This window comes from Arvicola amphibius, chromosome 11 (assembly GCF_903992535.2).
Source record: "Arvicola amphibius chromosome 11, mArvAmp1.2, whole genome shotgun sequence".
In the NCBI taxonomy this organism is placed as follows: domain Eukaryota; kingdom Metazoa; phylum Chordata; class Mammalia; order Rodentia; family Cricetidae; genus Arvicola; species Arvicola amphibius.
The window spans coordinates 74797129-74821428 of record NC_052057.2 but is presented as its reverse complement, the minus strand read 5'-3'; the positions used below and the strand labels follow the sequence as shown (position 1 = coordinate 74821428).

At 45.9% G+C, this 24300-nt stretch overlaps 1 protein-coding gene and 4 non-coding genes across 5 annotated transcripts in view; 4 read left to right on the top strand and 1 right to left on the bottom strand.

Annotated features, from left to right (window-relative positions):
* Window positions 1–5121, top strand: part of Dnajc5b (DnaJ heat shock protein family (Hsp40) member C5 beta) — a 40000-nt gene extending 34879 nt beyond the window's left edge. Inside the window, exon 4 of the mRNA XM_038348311.1 lies at window positions 5027–5121. Within this exon, the coding sequence (XP_038204239.1) occupies window positions 5027–5121 (95 nt within the window). The remainder of the gene's footprint in view (window positions 1–5026) is intronic.
* A 17005-nt stretch (window positions 5122–22126) lies between these two features.
* Window positions 22127–22199, bottom strand: Trnar-acg. Its single transcript has one exon. It is a non-coding gene; the product is annotated as a tRNA-Arg (tRNA).
* A 321-nt stretch (window positions 22200–22520) lies between these two features.
* Window positions 22521–22613, top strand: Trnay-gua. Its single transcript has 2 exons — window positions 22521–22557; window positions 22578–22613. It is a non-coding gene; the product is annotated as a tRNA-Tyr (tRNA).
* A 340-nt stretch (window positions 22614–22953) lies between these two features.
* On the top strand, window positions 22954–23042 carry Trnay-gua. Its single transcript is given in 2 exon segments — window positions 22954–22990; window positions 23007–23042. It is a non-coding gene; the product is annotated as a tRNA-Tyr (tRNA).
* A 124-nt stretch (window positions 23043–23166) lies between these two features.
* Trnaa-agc lies at window positions 23167–23239 on the top strand. Its single transcript has one exon. It is a non-coding gene; the product is annotated as a tRNA-Ala (tRNA).
* Window positions 23240–24300: the final 1061 nt, after the last annotated feature.

The following is a 24300-nucleotide window of genomic DNA, read 5'->3' as shown; positions in this document are numbered from 1 at the left end:
TCATGACTTTGAGATGGCATGACAAGTATCATGGCTTTGAGATGGCATGACAAGTCTGATTCTCCACACGCAGCTTTGTCTTTGCACACTTTTGCCATGTGTGTAGTTCACCTACACCCACTGTTTGCTGCCGCTGCTGAACCGCTAGGGTCTTTGCAATTGTAAACACGGTACAAGTCTCTACTAAGGTGTGGCTGGGTGGGATTTGCTGGCAGATGGGAGAGAGTTGTTTGGGTTGTTCCGTTTCTTTAGATGATATTGAAGAATATTACCCAGCCGCTATGGTTAAAAAATGAAGGGTAGACAGTTCTAACAGCGCAGCCCTTCAGTATTTGCGGCCAACTGGAGCGTTCACCAATGGGTTCTCCTGTTTTTCTCAAAATACCCTCCCAGTTCGAACTTAGGAGGACCGTAAGGCTCTCAGAAGTCAACCAATATCAAAAGGGCTTGTCTTGGGTGACTTTTAGTCTTTGAAGGACTGAGACAGTGAAGCATTGTGCCTCTTACTCTCACACGCTCACATTTAGACACTCCATTGTGTGGACTTTTGAGAGGCATGGCTAAAACAGGCCTTTCAGATCCTGCACTCCTTTGATATCTGAAGGCCACAGAGGAATCTGAATTCCATCAGCTATGGTAGAATCATATTCTGTGATGTTATTTCTTCCCTCTCTGTGTATGTTTAACAAGGAATCAAAGAAACAAAAACCTAAATTTCAGCTAGTCATCAAAAATATAAGGACTAAATTCAGTTTTGTTTTATTTTGTTTTTTGTTTTTTCTCTTCTATGTTGAAATAAATAGAACTAACTCCAACCGAAAGTATTCAGGTAAACACTAACAGTTTCTTGTGGATTGATGGCTTCCTTTCTATGGAAAGAGGTGGAGTCGAGTATCTCAAGGAGAGGAGAATTTATAGTAGTGACCTTGGATCTAAAAAAGTATGATTCAGAGCACAGAAAAATGTTGATTGCTTAGTTGTTATTGCCACTCACCTGGATAGAACTCAAATAAATCCACAACCACTGAGTCGAAGAAGCCATATGGCTCTTGTTCTTGGCCAAGACAAAGAGACACGCATTGCACACCAAAGGCTGATGGCTTCATCTCATCTGCCTGTCCAGGGAAAGGGCACCGAGGGACATGGAAATTCATCCTCCCTCTTTCTGTGCCCCTTACTTAGTCTCCTTCTCCCTGCAATGAAGAACCAGTGTCTAAGAACAGTGCAAGGAAAATAACACCAGAATTCAGGCACCAGGCCAGGGCAGTAGGATGGGTGAGCCAGCCCAGAACTGTCCCCAAAAAGGCAGCTCAGAGTTCACCTTTGCTGTTTGGGTGCCAAGATCCAGTAAGAAGTGTGTGTGTGTGTGTGTGTGTGTGTGTGTGTTGATTGAGATCATCTTTCCGTATCGAATATTTATTGAGTACTTCATATCTTTCTGACAGTGCATTAGCAGACCTGGTTCCTAGAGTCTTGAGGATTATAATCTAGCAAATAATATTTAGAGGCAAATATTAAACATAGAAACACAGAGAGAGAACCAATTTGTAGGCACAGTAAACCTACCAGACAAGAAACATGGGGCCTGTCAAAGAGTTTGACAGTAAAGGGCTTGACCTGGATTCCGGCTCACACAGCTTCCCAAATGAACTGAAATTCAAAACACAAAAGTAGAAGATGGGGGGCTGGAGAGATGGCTCAGAGGTTAAGAGCAGTGGCTGCTCTTCCAGAGGTCCTGAGTTCAATTCCCAGCAACCACATGGTGGCTCACAACCATCTATAGTGAGATCTGGCGCCCTCCTCTGGCGTGCGGGCATACATGGAGGCAGAATGTTGTATACATGATAAATAAATCTTTTTTTAAAAAAAGTAGATCAAGATGTGGGGGGCTGTGGAGATGGCAAGCCTTTGATATATGCCTTGATATAAGAAATATTTCGTTCAATCCCTCCCTAAGTCCAGAGGATAAGATAGTGAATATTATTATATATGCCAGGCAAGGCAGATGGAGTCATATTAGGGGGCTCCACCAAATGGTTTTATCATGGAATTGGTGTAACGGCTCAGTCTGAAGACAGTATTTGCAAAGAGCTCAGAACTAAGATTTGTTTATACAAGGAAAGGCTCATCCCATCAAAATCAGCAGGAGTGTTGGATGCTCAAACAGTCTGCCTGAGAAGAGCAAAAGTGACAGGAACAGCTGGAAGAGAGGAAAAGGGGTCAAGAGAGAAGCGTGGAGACTCAGAGGGGAGCGCCGGTACGCTCTCTGAAGAGCCAGGATGTAACGTAAACTGAAAGAAAATAGGCACAAAAGCCAAGTATGCTGGGATTCCAGTCTGGTGAAAATACTCAGGACTGTTGAATTCGTGGAGGAGAAAATAGATTGGTGGTCACCAGGACCTAGGGGAACAGGAGAGCAAAGAGCAGAACCACTGGTCCAGGGAGACATTTGACCACCACATAGAGGTGGTGAATTGTGCATCTGTCATCTGAAACACTCCCCAGTGACAAGAAGCAAGGAGTGGGGGCAGGGGTGGGGGATAGGTCTAAGCAAAGCAAAATATTCATTAAGTGTGGGACGTGGGAGAGTTATTCCAGCCGTTTGTTGGCTAATTGAAAGCTGCACACTGCTAGCTGATGAGGCGGGGGAGGGGGGGGGCATGCCAGCGCCAATTCTGTGAAATGTGGTTGAGATTTTTTAATTTAATTCACTTCTTAGATCTTTTAATTGTTAATGCTTTTATTAAACAGCTACAAGCAAATATTGTGACCTAAATTTCATACCAGAGAAAATAAAGTCGCCCTCATCTGCGGCATTCATTCCCTGTTCACGTTACTGTCCTTGGAAGGAACTGCCTTGAACTGTTGGTCATCATTTCCTACTATTAATTCTGGTGTCACAATCATATTAATATTCCTAACCAGCATAATGCTTTGTTTTGCACTTCTTTCAATTTTAAATGAATGGCCTCTTTGTATAGTAACATTTTTCTGTAGCTTTCTATACTCAACATTATACTGGTGAGATTCACTTCGCTGGTGTGCTTGACTCTCTCTCCCGGAACACCTTTCTATTTTCAATCAGTCTGGCTTTGCCTCACATTCGGCTCACCTTGAAACTCACGGTCTAAATCACGGGTCCTATTTTTCTGGATCTCATTGATTTATTCTCACTGTTCAGATGTTCTGAGAAAGCATCCCTAGTTCAGTTTCATGCTACTGGTGACGAACACTGAGTAGACTCCACTTTATTTGCCATTACGAACAGCTGGTAGGAATGTTCTTGTTCTTACGTCTTGGTGTATGAGGGCTAAGGGGTGTTTGTATTCACACGTAGGACTGGAATTCCTTAGGCACAGAGTGTGCACACCAGCAGTGTTATCAAATAGCGCCGAGGAGTTCTGGCGAACTGAGGGGTTGATTTACATCCCCACTAAGAGCTAACGCGAGTTTCTGTTGCTTCCCATCCTTGCCAACACTCGACAATGCAGCCTGGAAATACGTGTCAATCTAGTGTGTGTGGCGGGCACAGTGCCTAGGATATGGCATAGTGCCGTGGCTCCAATTTTCATCTCTTCATTTACCAGTAAGGATGGACAAATAGGTGCATGCGTGGTACATGTATGCGTGATAAAGGTTCAGTACATGTGTGTGTGTGTGTGCACGTGTGTGGAGGCCAAAGGCTGACCTTGGTGGACGGCTCCTGAGGAATAATACCTAGGGTTGTCTTCTGGCCTCCACACATAGATGTACGCCCACATAAACAGACACCTGCACACACAAACACCACCACCGAGAGAGAAGCAAGCAAAAGAAAAGAGAGAGAGAGAGAGAGAGAGAGAGAGAGAGAGAGAGAGAGAGAGAGAGGGAGAGAGGGAGAGAGGAGAGAGAGAGAGAGATGACCTTGTAAGATAATCCAGTTGGATCTTGGACATGTGAATTCAAATATTAACATTCTACTTTTGTGATTTCACCCTGAAAGGTATATTATTAGATGTAGGCTAAGTCTTCACGCTGTCTTTCACAGTTTTAATCTTTTATCACATTTTCTTTGGTGTCTGGGATCTATTCTGAATAATCTCTTCAGATAGGTCCTCTACTTCATGAATTCCCTTTTTAGCTTTTGAAAGCTCTTTAGTTTTTTTTTTAAATGAAGTTTCAGGTATTTTAATCACTAGATTTTTTTTTATTGATTTCAAAGTCTGATAGTTTTAAATATATAATTCTTTTATATTCTGTTTGATAAATGCAAAGACTGAAGTCTCTCTGGGTCTTAGTTTGCCTTTAGTTGTTACTATTGGCTTTCAGTCCGTGTACATTGTTCCTATATTTCTTTCTTTTTCTGTGAATGTGAGTTGTGTGTGTGTGTGTGTATGTGGCTGTGTATGAGTTGTGTGTGAGTGTGTGTGTGTGTTTACTATAAGTTCAAGTTTCTTTAATTTTATAGGGACTCTTTAGTGTTAAGTGGAATGTGAAGTCACTGATTTCTGCTAAGTAGATGCCTGAGAGTTCACCTCGCATTGAACGGCTTCACAGTGAGAGATGTCTGGGTGTCTTCTAGAAGACAAGAGTACTGAAAAGACCCGGGCTGCCAACTTGTCTGCTTATTGGTTTGTTATCAAACATTTTTAAGGAAGCTTCTTTGGCTCAGCATCAGAGCAGAACTTCACGAAGACTTGAGAGCAAGTGTGACTACTTTGGACACTAGCTTTATGTGTTAAGCTTCTTCTTGGATTCCCCACCAAAGCTAGTCCTAGGCTTTAACTCCTGTCCCAACTAGAGCCATGCGTGCAGTTATGAACTCATCCTCCATATAAATGACATTTTCCATACATGTGTAGCTTTCATGGGCAACGTCCAACCTGGAATTGTTATAATCCTGTAAATAGCAGAATTTGAAGAACTCAGACAACGCCTTGTGAGTTGATTTGCTTGTTGCTTCAACACCACCCGCCATCTGCCCCATTATCAAAGGAACTTGGTAAAAGCAGGTCTGATCATTGCGTCCTTGTGTTTTTCTCCCCAGACATGGACTTTCCAGTTGTTCTCCAGCCTACAAATACAAACGAGAAGACACAGCTAATCAGAGAAGGATCTCGAAGTTACTGCACAGACTCTTGATGTTGGGCCCACGGAGGGTTCGCAGCTCCTCCTCTTGGTCCAGCCCCGTCTCTGGGTGGTCGTGGGGGAGTGGGAACATAAAATGCTGTGAACGTGTTCACATTTGTATTTTATTTTTAGGTTAAGGGGAAGATGATTGCTACATAATTTTCTCAGACTTTCTCTTTGTGTAGAATTCCTAACGAAAAGCATTCAGTTTGATGAATAAAGGCCTGAAGAGTTGTTTTATGCTGCTCGCCTAAGGTAAGACTGTGGCAGTGGACAGTCTCCATGAGTCTGATCTTAAGGTGAGCCAGACGTTATTTCTCACCAACTCTAGTTGTAGGAGAAAAGACACTTCTCACCTACTTGACGAAACACAATAGTCACACTTGCCACACGTGTCATAAGCGAAACACTCAGAAGGGATGGGAGCTTGGGTTTGTGGAGCTCTTTGTCTATATTTAAAAGGATCACAGAAATACGACCTCAGAGAGAAATGGCATTTACTTAAAACCGAGTAAAAACAGGAACAGATGAGGGCTAGGGCGTTCTTTTAGACTGGCTTTAAAAATAACAAAAAGAAAAATTTTCATCCTGGTTAAATCTTAGAACTGAGCCAGACAATCAGCATGAGGCTGACCCAGCCCCAAGCAGTACGTTGACCACTTTCTTAGGAAACTGATCTGAGTATAACCTGCCAGTATGAGGCCGATAAGAAAGAGAGACACCCGCCAAGTAGGGGATGTGGATCTAATGTCTACAAAGTTACGTTGCAAAGCCTCACTCCCGTTTTCATAAAACTCATTACATTGATCAACTCCGCATGCTAGCCATCTGAGGCTTCAAAGTCACCTCGGTAGATGTTTGTTTGATCCCTTTAATCTCACCACGCCGAAGGAACCGGGTGCTGTTTCTAAAACGGTACAGCAGCAAGGCGACGTGTGGCTTTTTCCTGGGCCTTTCTTAGTTCTTTATGTAACGCTCCTTTTCAAGTTCTTGCTATAGTTTTTGCATAACGTTGCATAAAAGTGCCATCTTCTTTGCCTTTTGTTTCTTCCCCCCACCCCACCAAATTATAGTCAATTGCTGCTAAATATACATCGTCGATGGAAACTAATGTTACATCTTTGACAGTTCTAGAGCCCCCGAAACTCTGCTCAAGCTGTGCAGGGGCTGGAGCTTCTCCCCCTGCACACCAAAGCAGAGAAAGACTTGTTTGGAAAGCTGAGAAAACAAGTTCTGACCTGTGTGGTGACTGGTCCTCGTGCGGCCGGCACTAGGGATACGGATGCACACCACACTGGCAGCTTCCTGGAGCGCTCTCTTCAGAGGGCTTTGACCAGACGAAAAGGACCTGTGGCTTAGGCAGTAGTTTGCAGGGGCAGCCACAGGTGACTAAAAATCAGACTGGTTGAAAATAGAAAGGTGTTCCGAGAGAGAGTTAGGCACACCCACTAGGACATGTCAGGTGTCTCTAAGGGACAGCTGCAATTAGGTTTCTTTACAACCGTTATATATGGGATATCGGTGGCTCTCCAGTTATATCTATAAAGCTTGCCAAGAAACCATTCCCTCTCTAACATTGCCCAAAGACTTTAATTTGTAACAGGGTTAAGGTGGAATTTTTTTTGAGGTCAGTGTCTTAGTTAGGATTTCTCTTGCTGTGAAGAGGCAGCATGACCATTCCATCTTGTATAAAGGAAACCATTGAACTGGGGCTGGCTTACAGGTACAGAGGTTTAGTCCACTATCATCACAGAAGGAAGCAAGGTGCCATACAAGCAGACAGGGTGCCAAAGAAGGAACTGAGAGTTCTACATCATGACAAGCAGGCAGCAGGAAGAGAGATATACTGGGCCTAGTTTAAATGTCTGAAACCTAGAAGCACACCTCCGGTGACACACGTCCTCCAACAAGACCGCTGCTACTCCAACAAGGCCACAGCTCCTAATAATGTCACTCCCTGAGAGTCTTTGGGGGTCAGTCTCATGCAAACCACTTCATTCCACTCCCTGGTCACCATAGGCTTGTAGCCATATCATAATGCAGAAACGCATTCAATCCAACTTCCAAAGTCTCCGTAGTCTATCACAGTCTCAACACTGTTTAAAAGTCCAAAGTCTCTTCAGAGACCCACGGCAATCTCTTAGCTGTAACCCCATGCAAAATCAAGACAGAAATCACATACATCTAACCTTCTGCCCAAGGTTGTTTACAAGTCCCTTGCGAAGGTCAATGAGGAGGGCACAGAGGCTGCAGCTGCTCCATACCTCAACGTGACAAAGAGGTCCCTCAGTGCCACCCTCCCGCTTCTGTGCCGGCCACCCCTTCATTCATTCATTCATTCTTCATTCAACATGTTAAGACCCATGGGATTCTAACATAATGGCACAGAATATGCTTAACTGTTCCAAAGGGGAGGAAAAGGAGCATAGTGAGGAAATACTGGACCAAAGCAAGACCAAAAATCAGCTGGGCAGACTCCAGATTCTGCATCTCCATGCCTGATGTCAAAGCGCCCTTCAGATCTCCAACTGCTTTCAGATTTGTTGACTGTACCGCACTTCTCTTTCTTGGACTGGTTCGATTTCCTGCTAGCAGTTGTCCTTGGCAGGTAGACCAGGACCCTGGGGTCTCCAACATCTTGGTTCCTCCAAGGCAATCCAGGCTTCTTCACAGCTTCATGAAATGGCCTCTCCAGGCCTCCATGCAGGGACACCCCAACATACACCTGGCCTCAGTGGCTTTCTTTAGCCATGGTGGGAGATTCCATAATGCCTATCTTGTATTCTCTACTTGAGAGCCGGAACCACATGGCCAAAGCTGCAAAGTTCTGCTGCTTGCTGGGGCTGGAGCAGGGCCCCCTTGTTCAATTACATCTTCACCAGCTTTCTGTTTTTAATGGTTTCCTTCACTGCCTAAGTTTGGCTGACCTAAAACTCACTCTGTAGACTAGACTGGCTTCACACGTCGAGATCCACCAACTTCTGCTGTCTGAGTGCTGGGATTAAAGGTGTGCACCACCACACCTGGCCCCAAGCTTTTCTTTAACGCCTCTTCACATGTGGGAAACTTAGTGGGGTAGGGTCTTGCTCTGAGGTGACCACTCACTTTATTCCCATAGCATCAGGCTTTTTTTTAACCTGTTTACACTTCTTGGTACCCTTTTTTCTCCTCAAACTGTATGTTTTGGGTTTTTTTTCTTGCTCTACTTGCTCCTTTTCATTGTAGAGCTGCATAAGGCTGGCCACTAACAAGCAGCAGTCAATACTAGGCTGTCTGGAAAGCCCCTCTGCCAAAGCCATTGATCTATAACTCTTCAATTTTAGTCTCAGGCCAGATTTTTTGGACAAGGGCAGAAAGCAGTCACATTCTTCAACAAGGTGTCATAAGAATGAACTCTAGGCCACATATTAATATTCTTCTCCTTTGAAACATTTTGAGCCAGGCCTCCACAGTTCAAGTCATCTTCATCATCACTGTCTTCCATGCTCCCACTGGTATGGCCCATTAATGCCCCACTTAAAGCATTTGGTAACTTTCTTAATCCAAAATCCCAAAGTGTAGAATACAATCTCTATGTATCTAAAGAACCTAATTAGTCTAACTAAAAGTATGACAAACATGAATGACTATTGACCTATAATACCCAATACCTATATAACTTAAAGACTAAGACTTTATATCAGAATATTAAACAATCTTTAAACAGCTGTGAAGTTAATGAGGACAATGATCTCAAAATGTAGGCAATGTATAAGTATCTTGGTCAGAGGTAGAAATATATAATGCAATATGATAAATATATCCTAAAATCACATCAGTATACAAAATGTCTTAAACAGAGGTAGAAATATACATGCATACAATCTGACAAAATAACTTTGCATTGGTGTACAAATATTGTAAGCAGAAACAGGAGCATATTCAATATAAAAATATAATTTGAACTTGTATCAATATATAGAATCTATACCAATGTAAATTGTCCATAAATAACAGCTTACAAGTATTCACTCATTATTATTATTATTAGTGTGAGTAAGTTCACACTAATTTGCCTATTAGCCCATTCAATTTTCATTGGTGCACTAATTTGTTTCTGGAGGCTGCTTGTTCGTTTTCTGGACGTCCAGACTCTGACAAAGTTTTGGCAGGCTCCGGCAGAGCAGGCAGTTACATGGCTTCTCACTGACTCTGTTTACTCTCTCTCTCTCTCTCTCTCTCTCTATATATATATATATATATATATATATATATATATATATATATAAAATATATCTGTCTATATTCTGTTAAGCCTTTAGCCAAAAGCAGGTTTTTTTTTTTTATTAATCAATGGTATACAGAGGAAAATCCCACATCACCAAAGTCCACATTCCTCCAAAGGGAATCATAGTCAGACCTATCACAGTAATACCCCAGTCTTTCATACCAACTTCTGTCTTAGATTTGGTTTCTATTGCTATGAAGAGACACCATGACCATGGCAATTCATAAAGGAGAACGTTTAAATGGGGCTGGCTTACAGTTAAGAGGTTTAGTCCATTATCATCATGGTGGGTACAAGCAGACATGGTGCTGGAAAAGGAGCTAACAATTCTACATCTGGACCAGCTGGCAGCAGGAGGAGAGAAAAAAATACGTTGGACGTGGCTTGAGCATGTGAAACCTCAAAACCCACCCCCAGTAACGCACTTCCTCCAACAAGGCCACGCCTACTTCAACAAGGCCGCTCCTCTAATAGTGCCACGTGGCATGTGAACCTATGGGGTTCATTTTCATCAAACCATCACAATCAGTAAATAAAGTTGTCTATTTATGATGGGGATTATTGGGTTTGTGAGAGGAGAGAGCTGGGAGCACACATATGTGATGGCTATTCTTGGTTGTCAACTTGACTCTATCTGGAATTAACCAAAACTCCAAAATAGGGGCATGATTGTGAGGGATCACTGTTAAATGTGAAGTAGGAAATACCCACTTCTGGTCTGGATCTTTGAAATAGGGAAGACATGCCTTTAATCCAGATCTTCTGAGCAGGGAAAACCCACCACTAATGTGGCCCACACCTTCTGCCGGAAACCTATATATAGACATGGAAGAAGGAAGTTTTTCTCTTTGCCTGCATGTTCTCACCTTGCTGGCAAGTCTACTCCTTCACTGGCCTATTTAGACCCTACTTCTTTGAGACATCCAGATTTGTGGAGCGAGCAACTGTTGGATTCTCGACTTTTCACAGCCAATTAAGTCATTCTAGTAAATGAAAAAAAAGCCTCTAAGTCTAGTGAATTCTATAAGTTCTGTTACTACGGAGAACCCTGACTAATATAACAGTACACAATTTAGCACAAACTAATCGCTGTCCCATATCCTTGATTGATTAGGATAGGAGGTCTTTGAGTACATGTCGCCTGGCTCTAAGTGAGTAAACTTTATTTATTACCTTTGTTCTATAATACCTTTTGGGAAACACGTATGTCTTGGTGGACCATTTGACACCCCTATCAGTGGCCTCTGAAGCCTGAAGTCTCCTGCCTTTCTGAGCATCAAAAGCAGATGGGGTCTCAGAATCACAGACTCTTTCCTTTCCTAGTCTTTTCTTTCTACCCTGCCTCATCTGTGACCAGGAGAGATGAGGATAGGATGATTCATATCTTTCTGACTTCGTGTCTCCTCTGACCTCCAAGTTGCTGGGGACCAGATGCAGCTCCTGTCTTGAAGCAGCTTCTGGAACGTTAAGCGTTTAGCAAATGTGAGTTGGTTTTCCACAAATTATGATGCACCAAAGCAGACAAATGCAATGTGACTTCTTATGCATATCAACTCTCTCACCCAACAAAACCCATGGAGACACCCAGTATTAATAGCCCCAATAACTACCAAGTGCTTGTAACTCTGTGACCAACACATAAATACTACTTTGCATTTGGAGGAAACAAAAGGCTAAATAGCCCAATTTGTGGGTAATTTGGGCTTAACACTTCCTTCCTGTGTTCTGACTACGGGAGACCAGGCTTATTCTGGATAGCAAGTTACGATCTCAAAGCTCACCTCTTTCTATCTTCAACCTCACTTTTTTTTTTCTCACATGGGATTTTTAACTTCCATGTCCAGCTTGCTCAAGCATTTGGTCCAAAGGTGCTAAAGGTAAGAGCCAGGCATGATTTGGAATCAGAATCAAATTTTCAGCGCGCGTCTGGCCAAAATTCTCCTCCCAGCTTGTTTCTGATTCTAGTGATGAGAGGCAAATGCCTCTGAATGAGGGACTGAGTTCTTGAGAATGCGCCTCAGCAACAGAGGAGCAAAGGATGGTTCCTCACACAAGAGGGAGATGTCCAAGGAAAGGGATGCTAGCCATTAGCTTTGCAATGGTCATTCAGAGGCCACTGGCCTTCCTGAGTGGCTTCTGTCTAACCCTGATACCACACTACTGGAGCGGGAGATTTCATGGTCAACTCCTTATTTCCTTGCCATTTTATGCCAGAATATAATCTTTTAAAAATGTTCTTTATTTGAGAATTTCATACAACACGTTTTGATCACATTCTTTTCCTTCCTTCCAACTTCTCTGGATCCTCACCTGTCCTTTCTTCATCCAACTTCGGGTTCTTTCTTCCTCTTAAAAAATACAAAACAAAAAGTTTAAATCACAACAAAACTAATAGATTCTGCTTTGCGTTGGTCAACTACTCCTGAGCATGGGGCTTGATACTTCTCCATGATCACTGCTGCCAGGAACTGGAAACAGCATAGATGCCCATTAACTGATGAGTAGATAATGAAATGTACCCTTACACTGCGGAATATCATTCCGCTAAGAAGCATGAAACTTGCCCGTAAATGGATGGAGCTCAAACAATCATCCAGAGTTGGGTATCCCAGACCCAGAAAGACAAACATCGCTCGTGTTCGTGGATGTTAGCTTTTGATTGGATGGAACATATATTTATGTTTACCAAAATATATATATTATTATTGGGAGTACTTGATGTGCTATTATAAATGGTATGTAGGCTAAAACCCATTTGGGAAGACTAGCCTGGAAATCCATGTACCTAAAAGGGCACTCTTGGTCCCTGACTTACAAAGAGGATTCTCATTAAAGGCACACCATCTCTGTGATAGGCATATGCAACCCACCTCCTGCATATCCTGATTTGCATATCACAAAGGCTAGAGCTTTGTGACCGTGGCACATTTATAGCAAAAGCTCCAGGCAGATGTGATCCTATGAACTGTGAAGTAAGATTTCCGTATATTGGTCAGACAGATCCGGTAAAATCACAGACATCCTTGAACTGTAGAAGAATCTCTGAGAGATGCAATTGGATCTCAGTGTGATCGAAGGCACGCCTTAAAGATGGAGGAAAGAAGCCATGAGCCAAAAAAATACAGTTCTAGAATTGGGAAAACTCAAGAAAAGCAGGCGTTCTGTTGGAGATCCCAGAGAGAAACTGTTAGGTCAAAGCTGGAGACTGTAGGCCACACACACTGTTAGGTCAAAGCCGGAGACTGTAGGCCACACAGGCCCCGAGACAAGTTTTCAGCCAAGGGTGTCTTAATGACTGACCACAGCAGCAAGGGTTCTGAGATAGAGATCTCAGAAGCAGCTCATGCGGCAAAGGATTTCTCTGGCGCTTGCAGGCTTCTAAAGGGATAAAGTGCTCCGAGACAATATATGGCCTCTACTAAGGTGTCTGGGGCACCAGACATGGGAGTAGGATTATAATCTGAGTTTCATCAGGTTGAGCTGGGCAGCTGTGGCCGGAAGCGGGGCTTGTTTTCCCTGGCCCGCCTGAGAGCTGAACTTCCTAACTGCCGTAGCAGGAATCCTGCCAGCTCTTTACATCTGCATCTGAACCAAGAACCAAGAGAGATTGCAGGGCTAGACCCCCTCAAAGACAACATCTGGAAACTCACCTAGGTCTAACAGACCAACTTGGGGCCAGGCCATACTTCTGTTGTCCTGAACAAAGTATAGCTTTAAGATAGGGGGCACAGTGCGTTTGTTTCTTAGTTTTCCTCCTTCTTCCTATATTTCCCTGCTGTTTTAATCCTTGGTCTCTAACTTCATCTTTTCCTTGGCCCTTTTCCATTCCTCATTTCAGTTCCTGGCCTCTCCCCCTGCCTCCCGCTTTCCTCTTTCTTTCCACAGGACCCCATGGTCCACTCTGTACCTACACACTTTCTAGTTACCCTGATATACCTCAGTGCTGTGACTCACCCCAGCCACAGTGGAACATTCAGCCAAGAATAGCCTTGAACTCCTTAGCTTGACCTTCTCCGTCCCCTGCCTCCAATTCCCAAGAACTTGGACTACAGTTATGCACGGACACCACAGCGCCAGGGATTGCTGACCCCAGGCTGTCACACATACTGGGCAAGCCCTCTACCAACGCGGCTACACATCACTTGGGGTGTCTCACCTGTGTCTGGCCTACCTCACTAACACAATGCTCACCCAGGCGTCTGTTAGGAGCCTGACTGTTAGAAAGTGACCCCCAAAGCTTGAGAAGGGGATGGATCGTTAAGGTCCTTAAAACTCAATGTGGATTTGAGGGATTTGGAGGGCATTCCTAGAAGCCCAGACTTGTGACACTACAGGGAACACGCCCAGTGCTCTGATGACACTTGGATGCCTGAGGGATAAGAGTAAGTCCCAGCTTGTCCTGCCAAGAGACGTGGCCCCTCTTAGAATCACACAGACATAGACACTGGGTCCTCAGAAACAGCCGGGATAGAGCAAGACAAGGACGGTAAAGTCACAGAGGACAAAGACGAGAGCCTCTGCGGGCCACACACCCTACCAGGGAGAGCTTGGGGCTTTCCTGGGTGAAACGCTCTGCTACTCTCTCAGGCTACATCTCGAGCGGGAGTTAGACCAGACCATCGCACAGTCAGACGTGGAAGATGAAGAGGATTCTCTAGAGCAGCAGTTCCCAAACACCCAAGGTTCTGCGACCCTCTAATACAGTTCCTCGTGTGTGGTGACCCCCGACCATAAAATTGTTCTCACTGCTACTTCATAACTGTAATTTTGCTACTGTTATGAATCATTCGACTCCCCACCAAGAGGGTCGAGACCTGCAGTTTGAGAACCCCTGTTCTAGGCCTTTTCTCAGATGTTTTCCCTGCGAGCCCCACTCAGCCAGACATCATGGGGTACCCCTGCCCCCGCTTCTTTTCTCCTTAGACCCCTCCACTAATGTGCTATCTCTGCACTTTGAAGATAAGGATTCGTGTCTGTTGTTATGCCTGACACACAGTAGCTAGTCAGGGAATATTTGTGAAGCCAGGATTGAACCTCTACTGTAGCATGCAGAACTGTCTGTCTAAGAAAAATAAACAGGCTGCTGCAGCCTTTGCTCTTAAGGAAGCTTAGCTCTTTTTTGGCAATATTAATGTTTTGCAATATATTCCTGAAGTGAAGCAAGATAGAAATGGCCACCGTCTCCCGACTCCTGGCCCCCTGGTTATAGAGCTGTGGCTCTCAAACACTCGAGCAGTGTACCTTCCCTAAGTCCCCGTATGTTCTAAGAGCCATGTCCATTTCAAGAACATTCTTCTCCAAGCAGAGAAATCCCTTGAGAAAGCCAAATCCTCCTGTCCAAAACCCAGTCCAGGCTGCACCGAGATCCGAGCCCCACAAAAGCGTTCATCTTCATCCAGTTCCTGGGTGGTTCTCAGCTATAGACGGCCAGGACGGAGACCCAGCAAAGCCACTGCAGAGTTGCATCTGACTCAGGCACCTGTGACTTCTAGCACTGTCTCTCAGATCAGAGCTTATAGCAGCATTTCCACGGCACCAACAGCAACATAGGAAACTAACGCCTACTGCCTGTTGGCTATCTCCCAGGACATGGCCTCTGTGAGAAGCGCCTTTCTCTGTAAGGAGAACAGGATGGTGTCTAGTAAAAGGGTAAGCATGATGTGGCTCTCTGGAGTTGCCATGCTGGTCCAGGACTGTACCCACGATGCCAAATCACACTCCAAGAATGAAATCAGCGGTTCTCAGGCAGCTGTTAACACATCCTGCTCACCACCGCCTTCCAGCAGAGCCCTAATAGCCAAAAATCTGGCCATCGGCTGCTCCAGGACTAAAACCCGCCAGGCACAGGCTCATTACCAGGCTAGGAAGAGTGGCCCAACCTTGCAAGGGCTTGCTGCTCTCTGTTGTCTATTCAGATATGGAATCTTCATGCCTAACGAGTCTGGTTGTTGAGTGTCGTTTTCTCAGTGTTTATTAAATTATCACATTTTGGGTTTGGCAAAGAGTAATTGTTTTTTCCTGACACAATTTTCACTCCTAGGATGAAATTGCAACTCTTTTTAGATTAAAAAGTGATCTGTTTGGATATGAATATACTAATGAGGAATATTATTTTAGAAGCAAGCCTTTGAAGCTAACCTAAGTTTAAAAGCAGCACATAAAAGATATCGAGCAATGGGGAAAGCAGCATATACATACACACACACACATACACACACATCACACACATGCATGTGTGTGTATGCTGATTAATCTTTAACTTAACTTCACATTAAAAGACAGAGGATCTGAGGGCCCAACAAGATGATTCAGTGGATAAAGATGCTTGCCATGCAGGCCTTACAACCGAAGTGAACTCATGTGGTTGTGAGAACCAACTCCTGAGTGCCCTTTGACCTTTCCATGTGTGCCTGCATATGTATCCCGGACTCCTTATTTTCTGAGTCTTCCTAAGAGGTGAGCTGAAGACTTCCTGTTCCCCCCCACACACACTCCTTGCACAACCTCCTTTCTGGGGACGGTTTTTGTGGCTCCTTTGTCACAGTCTCAGATCCACCAATAGCTGCGACAATCTTGGAGTGAGCTGTTTTATTTGTTTGTTCATTTCGAAGGTAATGTTGGGGTCTGGCATGGTGGTGCATGCCTTCAGACCCAGCACTCAAGAGGCAGAAGCAGGCGGATGTCTATGAGTTTAACGCCAGCCTGGTCTAGACAGCTCCAGGTCAACAAAGACAAAAAGTGAGACCTTGTCTCAAGATAGAAGACTTTGTCGTGGTTGGTTATGTAGAAATGGGGTGCTGGGGGTGTGTTCAGTGCACGCTTGGTATATACAAGATCCTGGTCCTGTCCCCAGCACCCCAAAAACTGTTATTTTTTAAATTCCAATATATCAGGTTCCTCCCATATTTTTCCAGAATGGTCAGAGGGCATTAAGAAACCCTGTAGATGTTCTCTAGCATCCAACACACCCACTTTTGCTCGTCGTTACTCTAAGGGCCGTGTGTAAGTTGACTCCTGCGGTCCTTCTGACAACTCTCTGAGTTCAGTACTGTAGCTAGTTATCATTCCTCAGGTGAGAAATAGGAGATCAGAGAGCCATGAGTACTAACACAGGAAAGCCAGCATTTGGGCTAACTGGGCATTGAGGTCTGTCTGCTAATTATGTATGATATTCCCTGATAGTACATTCTGTAAAGTCAGACACAACCTAATGTGAGAATAGTACTTGTATCCAACACATCCTGATTTATCCCTCCCCAACTTGAAGTGATTACCATGGGTCTCTAAATCCAACTTAATGTATTCTGTTCCATTATTCTGAGTCCATAAAACTGGGATGAGAACATTGCTGAAATCTAAAAGTAAGGCATTTCACTACCACTCAAACAATAAGATGCAAAATCTTTTCATGACTTTAAATGTTATCTATTCATAATAAAACTGAAATTGTGCCCAATTTCTCCATTGTTCAAAGTAAGGTACAAATTGTGAACTTTTCCATTAGTAAAAATATATCATCTTCCTGTCAAACTTCCAAATTAGTAATCTCTTATTAGTTTTTCATAATACAAAGGGAACAGAGCTTGGAAAACTTTTACTTTTTTAACTTTAATGCTTGCCGCCCCTTGGAAGAAGGGATGCATGTGAGTCTGCGTGTGCACTGATGTGCACACACTGCGCAGCAGCTGACTTTGCCCCGTCACCTGTGTTTACATGCCATCGTGACAGGCACATTCCACGCCACACTCCTGGTCTCCAGTGCCTCAGCTCCCTCTGTGGCGCTCAGCTCTGGTGAGCCACTCTGTGTGCTGTCTGCCTCTCCAGAACTGCGCGCTCCAGCGGCTCAGGGATTGGAGCATCCTTTCCGTTGTTCTGGAACGGTGCCCAGCAGCTGTCAAATAAGTATGTGGAGAAAGTGTCCCTGAAGGAAGGTTTCCTGCCCCGGCCGCAGCCTCCTCACAACCCCCAGTCAGACCTGAGGAAGACGCAGAGGGAATGCGGCTATCGAGAGCCTCCGTTTTCCTGAATCTGAAAGATTCAAGTGAGCATTGCCAGGCTCTGTGGGGCCCTGGGCACTGGATGGAAGTCAGTTGAGCCATCTGTCCACTACACAACGGACCCCGTTAATCTCCTTGAAGGGTGGGGGAGCTGGCCCTTGTTCTTACTGGGATCTTTTTGATGTTGTGATTTTACATGCAATTCAGAGTCTAGTTTGTCATAAAAATACAGCCAATCCTCATTGTTCACATTTCACTTCTGTGGAGACAACGAACTTCTACGTGGATTATATCAGAGGAGAAGCTTCTATGTGCTCAGTTCTTTGGCGAGACCTTGACGTCAGTGCTCAGCAGTGACGGGAGAAAATGGAAGGATGCTTTACCTGGTGCCTTATACACGTGTGTCTTCATAAAGAAAAGAAAGACCCGAGAGAGCCATTAAGTCCAAAAGCTACAGTGCTGCTTTAAATAGAACTGATAAACTGTGGACATGTGACAAACAGAAGAGGCTGGAGCTAGGGTCGATGTGACAGTTACCTGAAAATACCTGGGGGTGGGGAAGTAACGGAAAGTTAACAGTTATTTTTGTGGGTGTATTCTAATATCAACTCCACATCCCCAGTGTTAAGAATGCTCTCTTCCTGGTACACTGAGCATTCCTTCCCCTTAGGAAATTTTTTTGCTTGCCTTTAGGTAGAGTTTCCTCCTTGTCCCTGCTTTCTTCAGGCACCTTGAGCTCAAGCAATCAAGGCAGCAGATTTGGGTCAGCATCTTCTGAACCCCTTCACCTACTTGCTAAGTTTTATTTGTAATCTGAACCGAGTGCAGCACTTCCCCATTCTTTAGTGGATACGGGAGTGGGAGGCGATGTGGCCTGCAGAGCAAAGCTGGGCGCAGGGAGGTTGAGCAGAGCCACACTGTCTGTTGCCGGTATCTCTCCTAACATAAACAGCTATCCTTTGCATCCATTTGAGTGTTATGGGTTCGCATTTTTGTGCTGTTTGTTCATTTTGCCACTTAGAATGTTCTGCTGGAGATACTCTAACACACCTAAGCATCAGGGGCTTTGTACAAGAGGCCTTAGAAAACATAGTCTTCAGGGCGTGGTTACAGTGATCTGGGGCGTGGTTACAGGGCTGTGGGGCGTGGTCGCAGGGCTGTGGGGCGTGGTTACAGGGCTCTGGGTGTGGTTACAGGGCTGTGGGGCGTGGTTACAGTGCTGTGGGGTGTGGTCTTTTGGGAAAGGCGTTTGCACCCCCTTGTGAGCAACCCTTCACTTAAGCTCTGTGAGGAAGTCCAATTAACTCACTGGTTCTTCTAGAGTGAACTTCGACAAAATTGCATCTTGGTGTGGCTGAGGCCTTAGGAGAAGGGATAGGCCTTGGTTGCTTCTCCCAGAGGGAAAACGTTCTAGCTGCATTACTGTGCGCTTTGGATTTTCAACCACTGAAGCTGTGAGCCAAATCAACCCTTGGATGAAGTTGTCCTGTCTGAGAAATTTCACTACAGTGGAGAAATGCTTGCTAGTGTATGTGCCGCAGCAGGATAGAACTGTAATCAGGGCTAATGTGGGGAGCGTAGGCCAGATGGCCCAGGGAAGATTTATCTCGCAAAAGGCAAGTGATACTTGTACAAGAAGAGTGTCACCTAAGGCCTAGAGAGATGATGCTTACCTTACTTTCCTTTGACCCTTTTTTTTCCTTTGAAAAGTAGGACAATTAGGATACTTAGGAATTTCTGAAAAAAAAATTAAAATAAAATAGAAAAAACTTTGTAAAAAAAAATGGCCCAAGATAAAACAAACTGAAATGTGGCACAATTTGAGGAATCAATGCCCATGTTATCAGCTGCATTGTCACCCTCCCACAAATCCATCTATCCAAGACTTAACTTCCGTAGCTCAGAATGTGACAACATTCGGAGACGGGCCTTTCAAGAGGTATTTAAGTTAAAATGTAGGCATTAGGGTGGGCCTAATGGTATCCTTAGAGGACATTAGAAGATGGTGACACTTTAGCCAGCTAGGGATTCCCTATAGCCACGTGGAAGGAACACTATCCCTTGTCTTTACAGTCATCTTGTCCTTCCCAGAGACCCCAAGGTCGTGTGTAATTAAGGCAGATTTGCATGCACCTGGCTGGAGGGGTGGCTAGATACTCAGGTGAGTGTTCCATGGCCGTTCTCACTCGGTCCTTCCAAGAGAGCACATCAGTTGTGGTGATCTTTAGGCAGGCCCAGCAAGAATCCTAGAGATGATGTGCTTGTCTTGGAAGACAGTCCTTCCTGTACAACAGGCAGCCTCTGGCCACAGGGATCACAGGAAGTGACAGAGCAGTTTTGTAATTACGGGATGTTGTAGTCTTATTTCTGTTGCTGTGGTAAAATCCCTTGACAAAAGGCAACTTTGGGGAGAAAGGGCTTGTTTGACCTTACAGTTCCGGGATACAGTTCATCACTGAGGGACTATGGAGGCGGGAATCTGGGCAGGTACTGGTCACATCACATCCGCAGTCAAGAGCAGAGAGAAGCGGGCATGTTGACTTGCTTGCTTGTTCTTGCTCTGATCAAGTGCATTTTCCACTTTTCCACTGTTAAGGAATCCCTGCCTAGGGAATGCTGCCACCCGCGGTGGACTAGGTCTTGCCCCATTAATAACCAAGACAGTTCTCTACATCCTCTACAAGACATGGCCAATCTGATCTAGACAACTCTTCACCTGAATCCCTCTTCCTGGGTGACTCTGAATTCTGTCTAGTAGACAGTTACAATTAACTAGCATAGCTAGGTGGTGGTGGTGGTGGTGCATGCCTTTAATCCCAGCTCTCTCTCCCGTAGGCTCTCCCAGGCAGCTCTCCTCTGCTTAAGCAATTCTCCAGGCACCTCCAACGGGGGACAAATTCAAACAGCTGAGCAGTATTTGGGCCACTAATCTTGCTGCCACCACTCCTGCTCCCGGGCCTCTTGAGAACTCTGGGTAGAAAAGTGTTCCGGCTTTGTGAGCTGCATGGTGCATATTTTGAGGGGTGCCCCATCCCCCATTCTATAATCATTTGCTTTCCAACTCCCAAAAGTTATATAAAATCTCTAGGGGCCGCTCGTCGCCCCTCTAGCTTTTGACACAACAATGGTTTTATCTTTCTCCTCCCCTCGCTCCTTCTCTTCTTATAAAGTCTTTTCAGTGCGGCATGGGGGCAGGAACTGTGCACAACTCCATCGCTCCTTGTCATGAAAGAAAATGCCAGAACAAGGGAGAGTTTCACAGTCTTGCCTGGGAAAGGAAATGGGGTCTCTCTGTGATAGACTGAGATATCCATAAAGCTTGGGGGACCTTTAGGGGGGGCACTGTGACGCTACAGAAATGATTTGAGGGCACTGAGGGAGGAGCCTTCAAGACACTGATATTTCATCCTCTGTTTTCTAGGGATGCCTCTTGTAGCTTGCATGAAATTTGGTCACCAGAGCCAGAAATCACACTTCCGGGTCCCCTACTGTTCCAGATAGGCTGTTTAAGGGTAATAGTTTCTGTCACAGTGCGATGGTGGCCATGACAATGGCCTGCAGATAATTTTCTTGTTTGCCATTCTGTGCGTGAGAGAAAAGAACTAAAACAGAGGCTCTTTGCTCTTAAATGATTTGGTTTGTCTATGAGCTCAGGTGAAGGAAAGCAACACTCCCCCGTCTTCCACGAAGGTAACTTAAAAAACAAACAAACAAACACAAAACAAAACAAAAAACATTCTGAGAAACACTATACAGCTTTAAAGATACCAGCCCTTCGCACGTAAAAACTGACAAATATCAAGAGGAAACCAAAAGAAAACTTCCCATCATTTTCAAATAAGTCTATGTTTTCCCACCCTCTTAAGTCTTGGGTCTTTAGCCACCTTTAAGCAAGCCGCTGCATTTCCATTTTAAAAAATTAAAATAGCTAGTTAGTCCTGACTGACAAAAAGACATAACAGGGGGACGCGCCTGCTCCTACGGGCTGGGGTCTTACTGCAGATCGAGGGGAGCACGGCAGAGGCTTCTGGAAGAGTCCACAGTGAACGCGGCCTGCAAACTGAACCAGGCCATGCGGGGACAGGCTGAAGCCGAGCGGCCAAGAGGCAAAAGGCCGGGGTGGCCGAAATGACTGGGTTATACAGGAAAGAGAAGTCGGGGGAAGGGGCCCAGCCCGGTCCCTGGGTAGAGGGTAGGGGTCGGGCGAGAGGCGCAAGGAGCCAGGACTCCGTCCCGGCCCTGAGACCTAACACGTCCCTCTGCTCTAACTTCAGACTTGAACTTGAGAGCGCCGCGATCGTCGGCACGGGAACGTCCGTGGAGCTTGTTTGGCTCAAAATGACAACTGAGGTGTTGTCTTAGCAAATGGCGACAAGCCCTTAACATTTTACTAACTCAATAGACTTTCCAAGAAATAGCCCACTTGGGAGGAACTATTTTGTGAAAACTAAGAACCTTATTTAAAAAGGAGAACTTTGGTATACTTGGTGAGTTTCCCTGTTTTGTGTGAGTGGAGGGGATTGACGGGGGGGGGGGGGGGGGGGGGGGGGGGATTCACGTCCTGGGACTTCTCAGCAGGGGACAGGCAGCCAGGTTTCCAGCGCTGACCCGCCCGCGCACACAGCACTACAGAATTAGAAACGCCACCATTTCTCTCTGGGGATTTCACGTTCCAGGGTCTTGGGTTTGTTTTAGCATCTTGGGTTTGTTTTATTCACAAATGTTGGGTTCTAAAACGGAGGCGACAAAAATCCGAGCCAGGCAGGAGTCGAACCTACAATCTTCTGATCCGTAGTCAGACGCGTTATCCATTGCGCCACTGGCCCGTCGATGAAGGGTGCGGGGGCTTTCAGGATGACAGCATCAGGTCGTGCTCCCCGGGCGACGCGGGGTGAGAAAGGAAGCGGTGTCAGGGGCAGTCACGTGACGAACGGGAAGCCGACTGCCTACGGCGCTGCAGTCCTTTCTGGGCGGGCGGCTCAGGGTGGCCAGTGAGGCGGGGCTGCGGTCGTGCGCATGCGTGAAACGACATGCGTCCGTGAAAGTCGCGAGTCCTGGGAAATGCGCATGCTCAGTTCCGTTTGCCCGGCTGAATTCCCCAGACTCGGACCTGCTCAGTGTCAAGGGGCAGAGGGGCCCTTTGTGTCCCTTCGATAGCTCAGCTGGTAGAGCGGAGGACTGTAGCTAACTCCCCGACAGGAGACATCCTTAGGTCGCTGGTTCGATTCCGGCTCGAAGGAGACCCTATCATTTTCCCCCAGGTTTCCTGCGACTCCCTACTGGCCCTTTTCAGCGTCTGCTCTCCGTGTCACCAACTTCCCCCAGTGCCTCTTGGCATTTCCAGCACTTTCGCTCCGGTTTGGGCTCATCTGCGCTTGCGCAACCTTTTGCGACCCCCCTCCCACCCGAGTGCAGCTGCCCCGCTGCCGAGGGTCGCTTCCTCGGGCGCGCGACCCCGCGAACTCCGAGTTCCACGCACCGAGATGACACCCGTACGGCCACTCGGTAGGACCCGCGAGAGCGCCGCACGGGGCAGTGACGCGGCGTTATGGAGCCGATCTGCCAGGAGGCCACCCGCTCCCTTCGATAGCTCAGCTGGTAGAGCGGAGGACTGTAGGCGTACAACCGCGGGCATCCTTAGGTCGCTGGTTCGATTCCGGCTCGAAGGAAGGAGCTTCCCTTTTTTGGCTTTTCAGTTTCAGCGACGACGCTTATTCAGAGCACACAGTTTCCTTCCCTGGCTGTGCCCTGCACTTCCTCTAGGGGAACAGAAAAAGAGCCGTGAACAGCGGTGGGGGATTAGCTCAAATGGTAGAGCGCTCGCTTAGCATGCGAGAGGTAGCGGGATCGATGCCCGCATCCTCCAATTATTTTCTCTTTGTGTTTCTTTGGTTTTCCCTTTCGTTTTGGAAAAGATTTACCTCAAGTCCGTGGAAAGACAGTCAGCAAAGCTCAACGAGGTGGCATTTCACCTCTGCGTTTTGTCCCAAACTCCCAGTTTCGCTGAAGCTAAGCCGCCCTCACTGATGAAGCAGGACCTGCGCACGGAGCAGCTGTACACCGACTGAGCCGAGGCTCCCCGGCTGGGCGGCTGCGCGGAGGCCGAGCCTAAGGCTGGTGCCCAGGGGAGACCAACTGCGAAGACCCCGGGACACTAGGGCCCTCCTGGAAGATAACACTCAAAATTCTTTTGGGGAATTGGCTACCCTCTCCTATTTTCTAGAATAGTCTCAAAAAGAGTTATTGCCTCCAGAAGTCATCTTGTGGTTACCACAACACGGAGCGCTACCCTTTCAGCCAACAGCAGAATTATTACCCTTTTGAGGATCACAATAAATCATAAATCAGTTGTACATTTTAGAGTCCTGGGCAACTTGTGTGCTTTTTCTTTCCAGTGTATAGAGCCTGCTGCCTTCCACTTTCTACCCTTCCCTTTAGAATCTCACTTTGCTAGTTTCAGTAAGGTTTAAATTGAATCTTTGAATCACTTAAGTATATCTCCCTACATATAAGTTATGCACTTTTAATTTTTTTTTTTATTTTTAGTGTCTTGAGGCAAAGCTTTAGTAGCCCAGGCTAGCCTTGAACTGCCTCTCTCTCCCCTGCGATTAAAGGCCTGTGGTACCACATCCAGCAGGCCTGTATCTCTTGATTGCCTACCTCAGTTCCCCCAGTATCGGGATTACTGGTGTTCCTCACAATGCTCTGCCATTGAAGTATTATTTGTGACCGGTAACAACCCTTCTAAATGTACGTGATGAAAAGGGAAAGGAGTGGGCAAGTCCGGGACTAAGAAGGACAGCACCTGGGCCAGAATCAAGTCACTTCCTGAGGTCAGCAGCCCAGGCAGGGAAGTCACAGGTATGAATCGGGAGGCGACATCACATAGAGCCTAGTCATGTGGGCAGTGAAAGCCAGTGTCCTGGC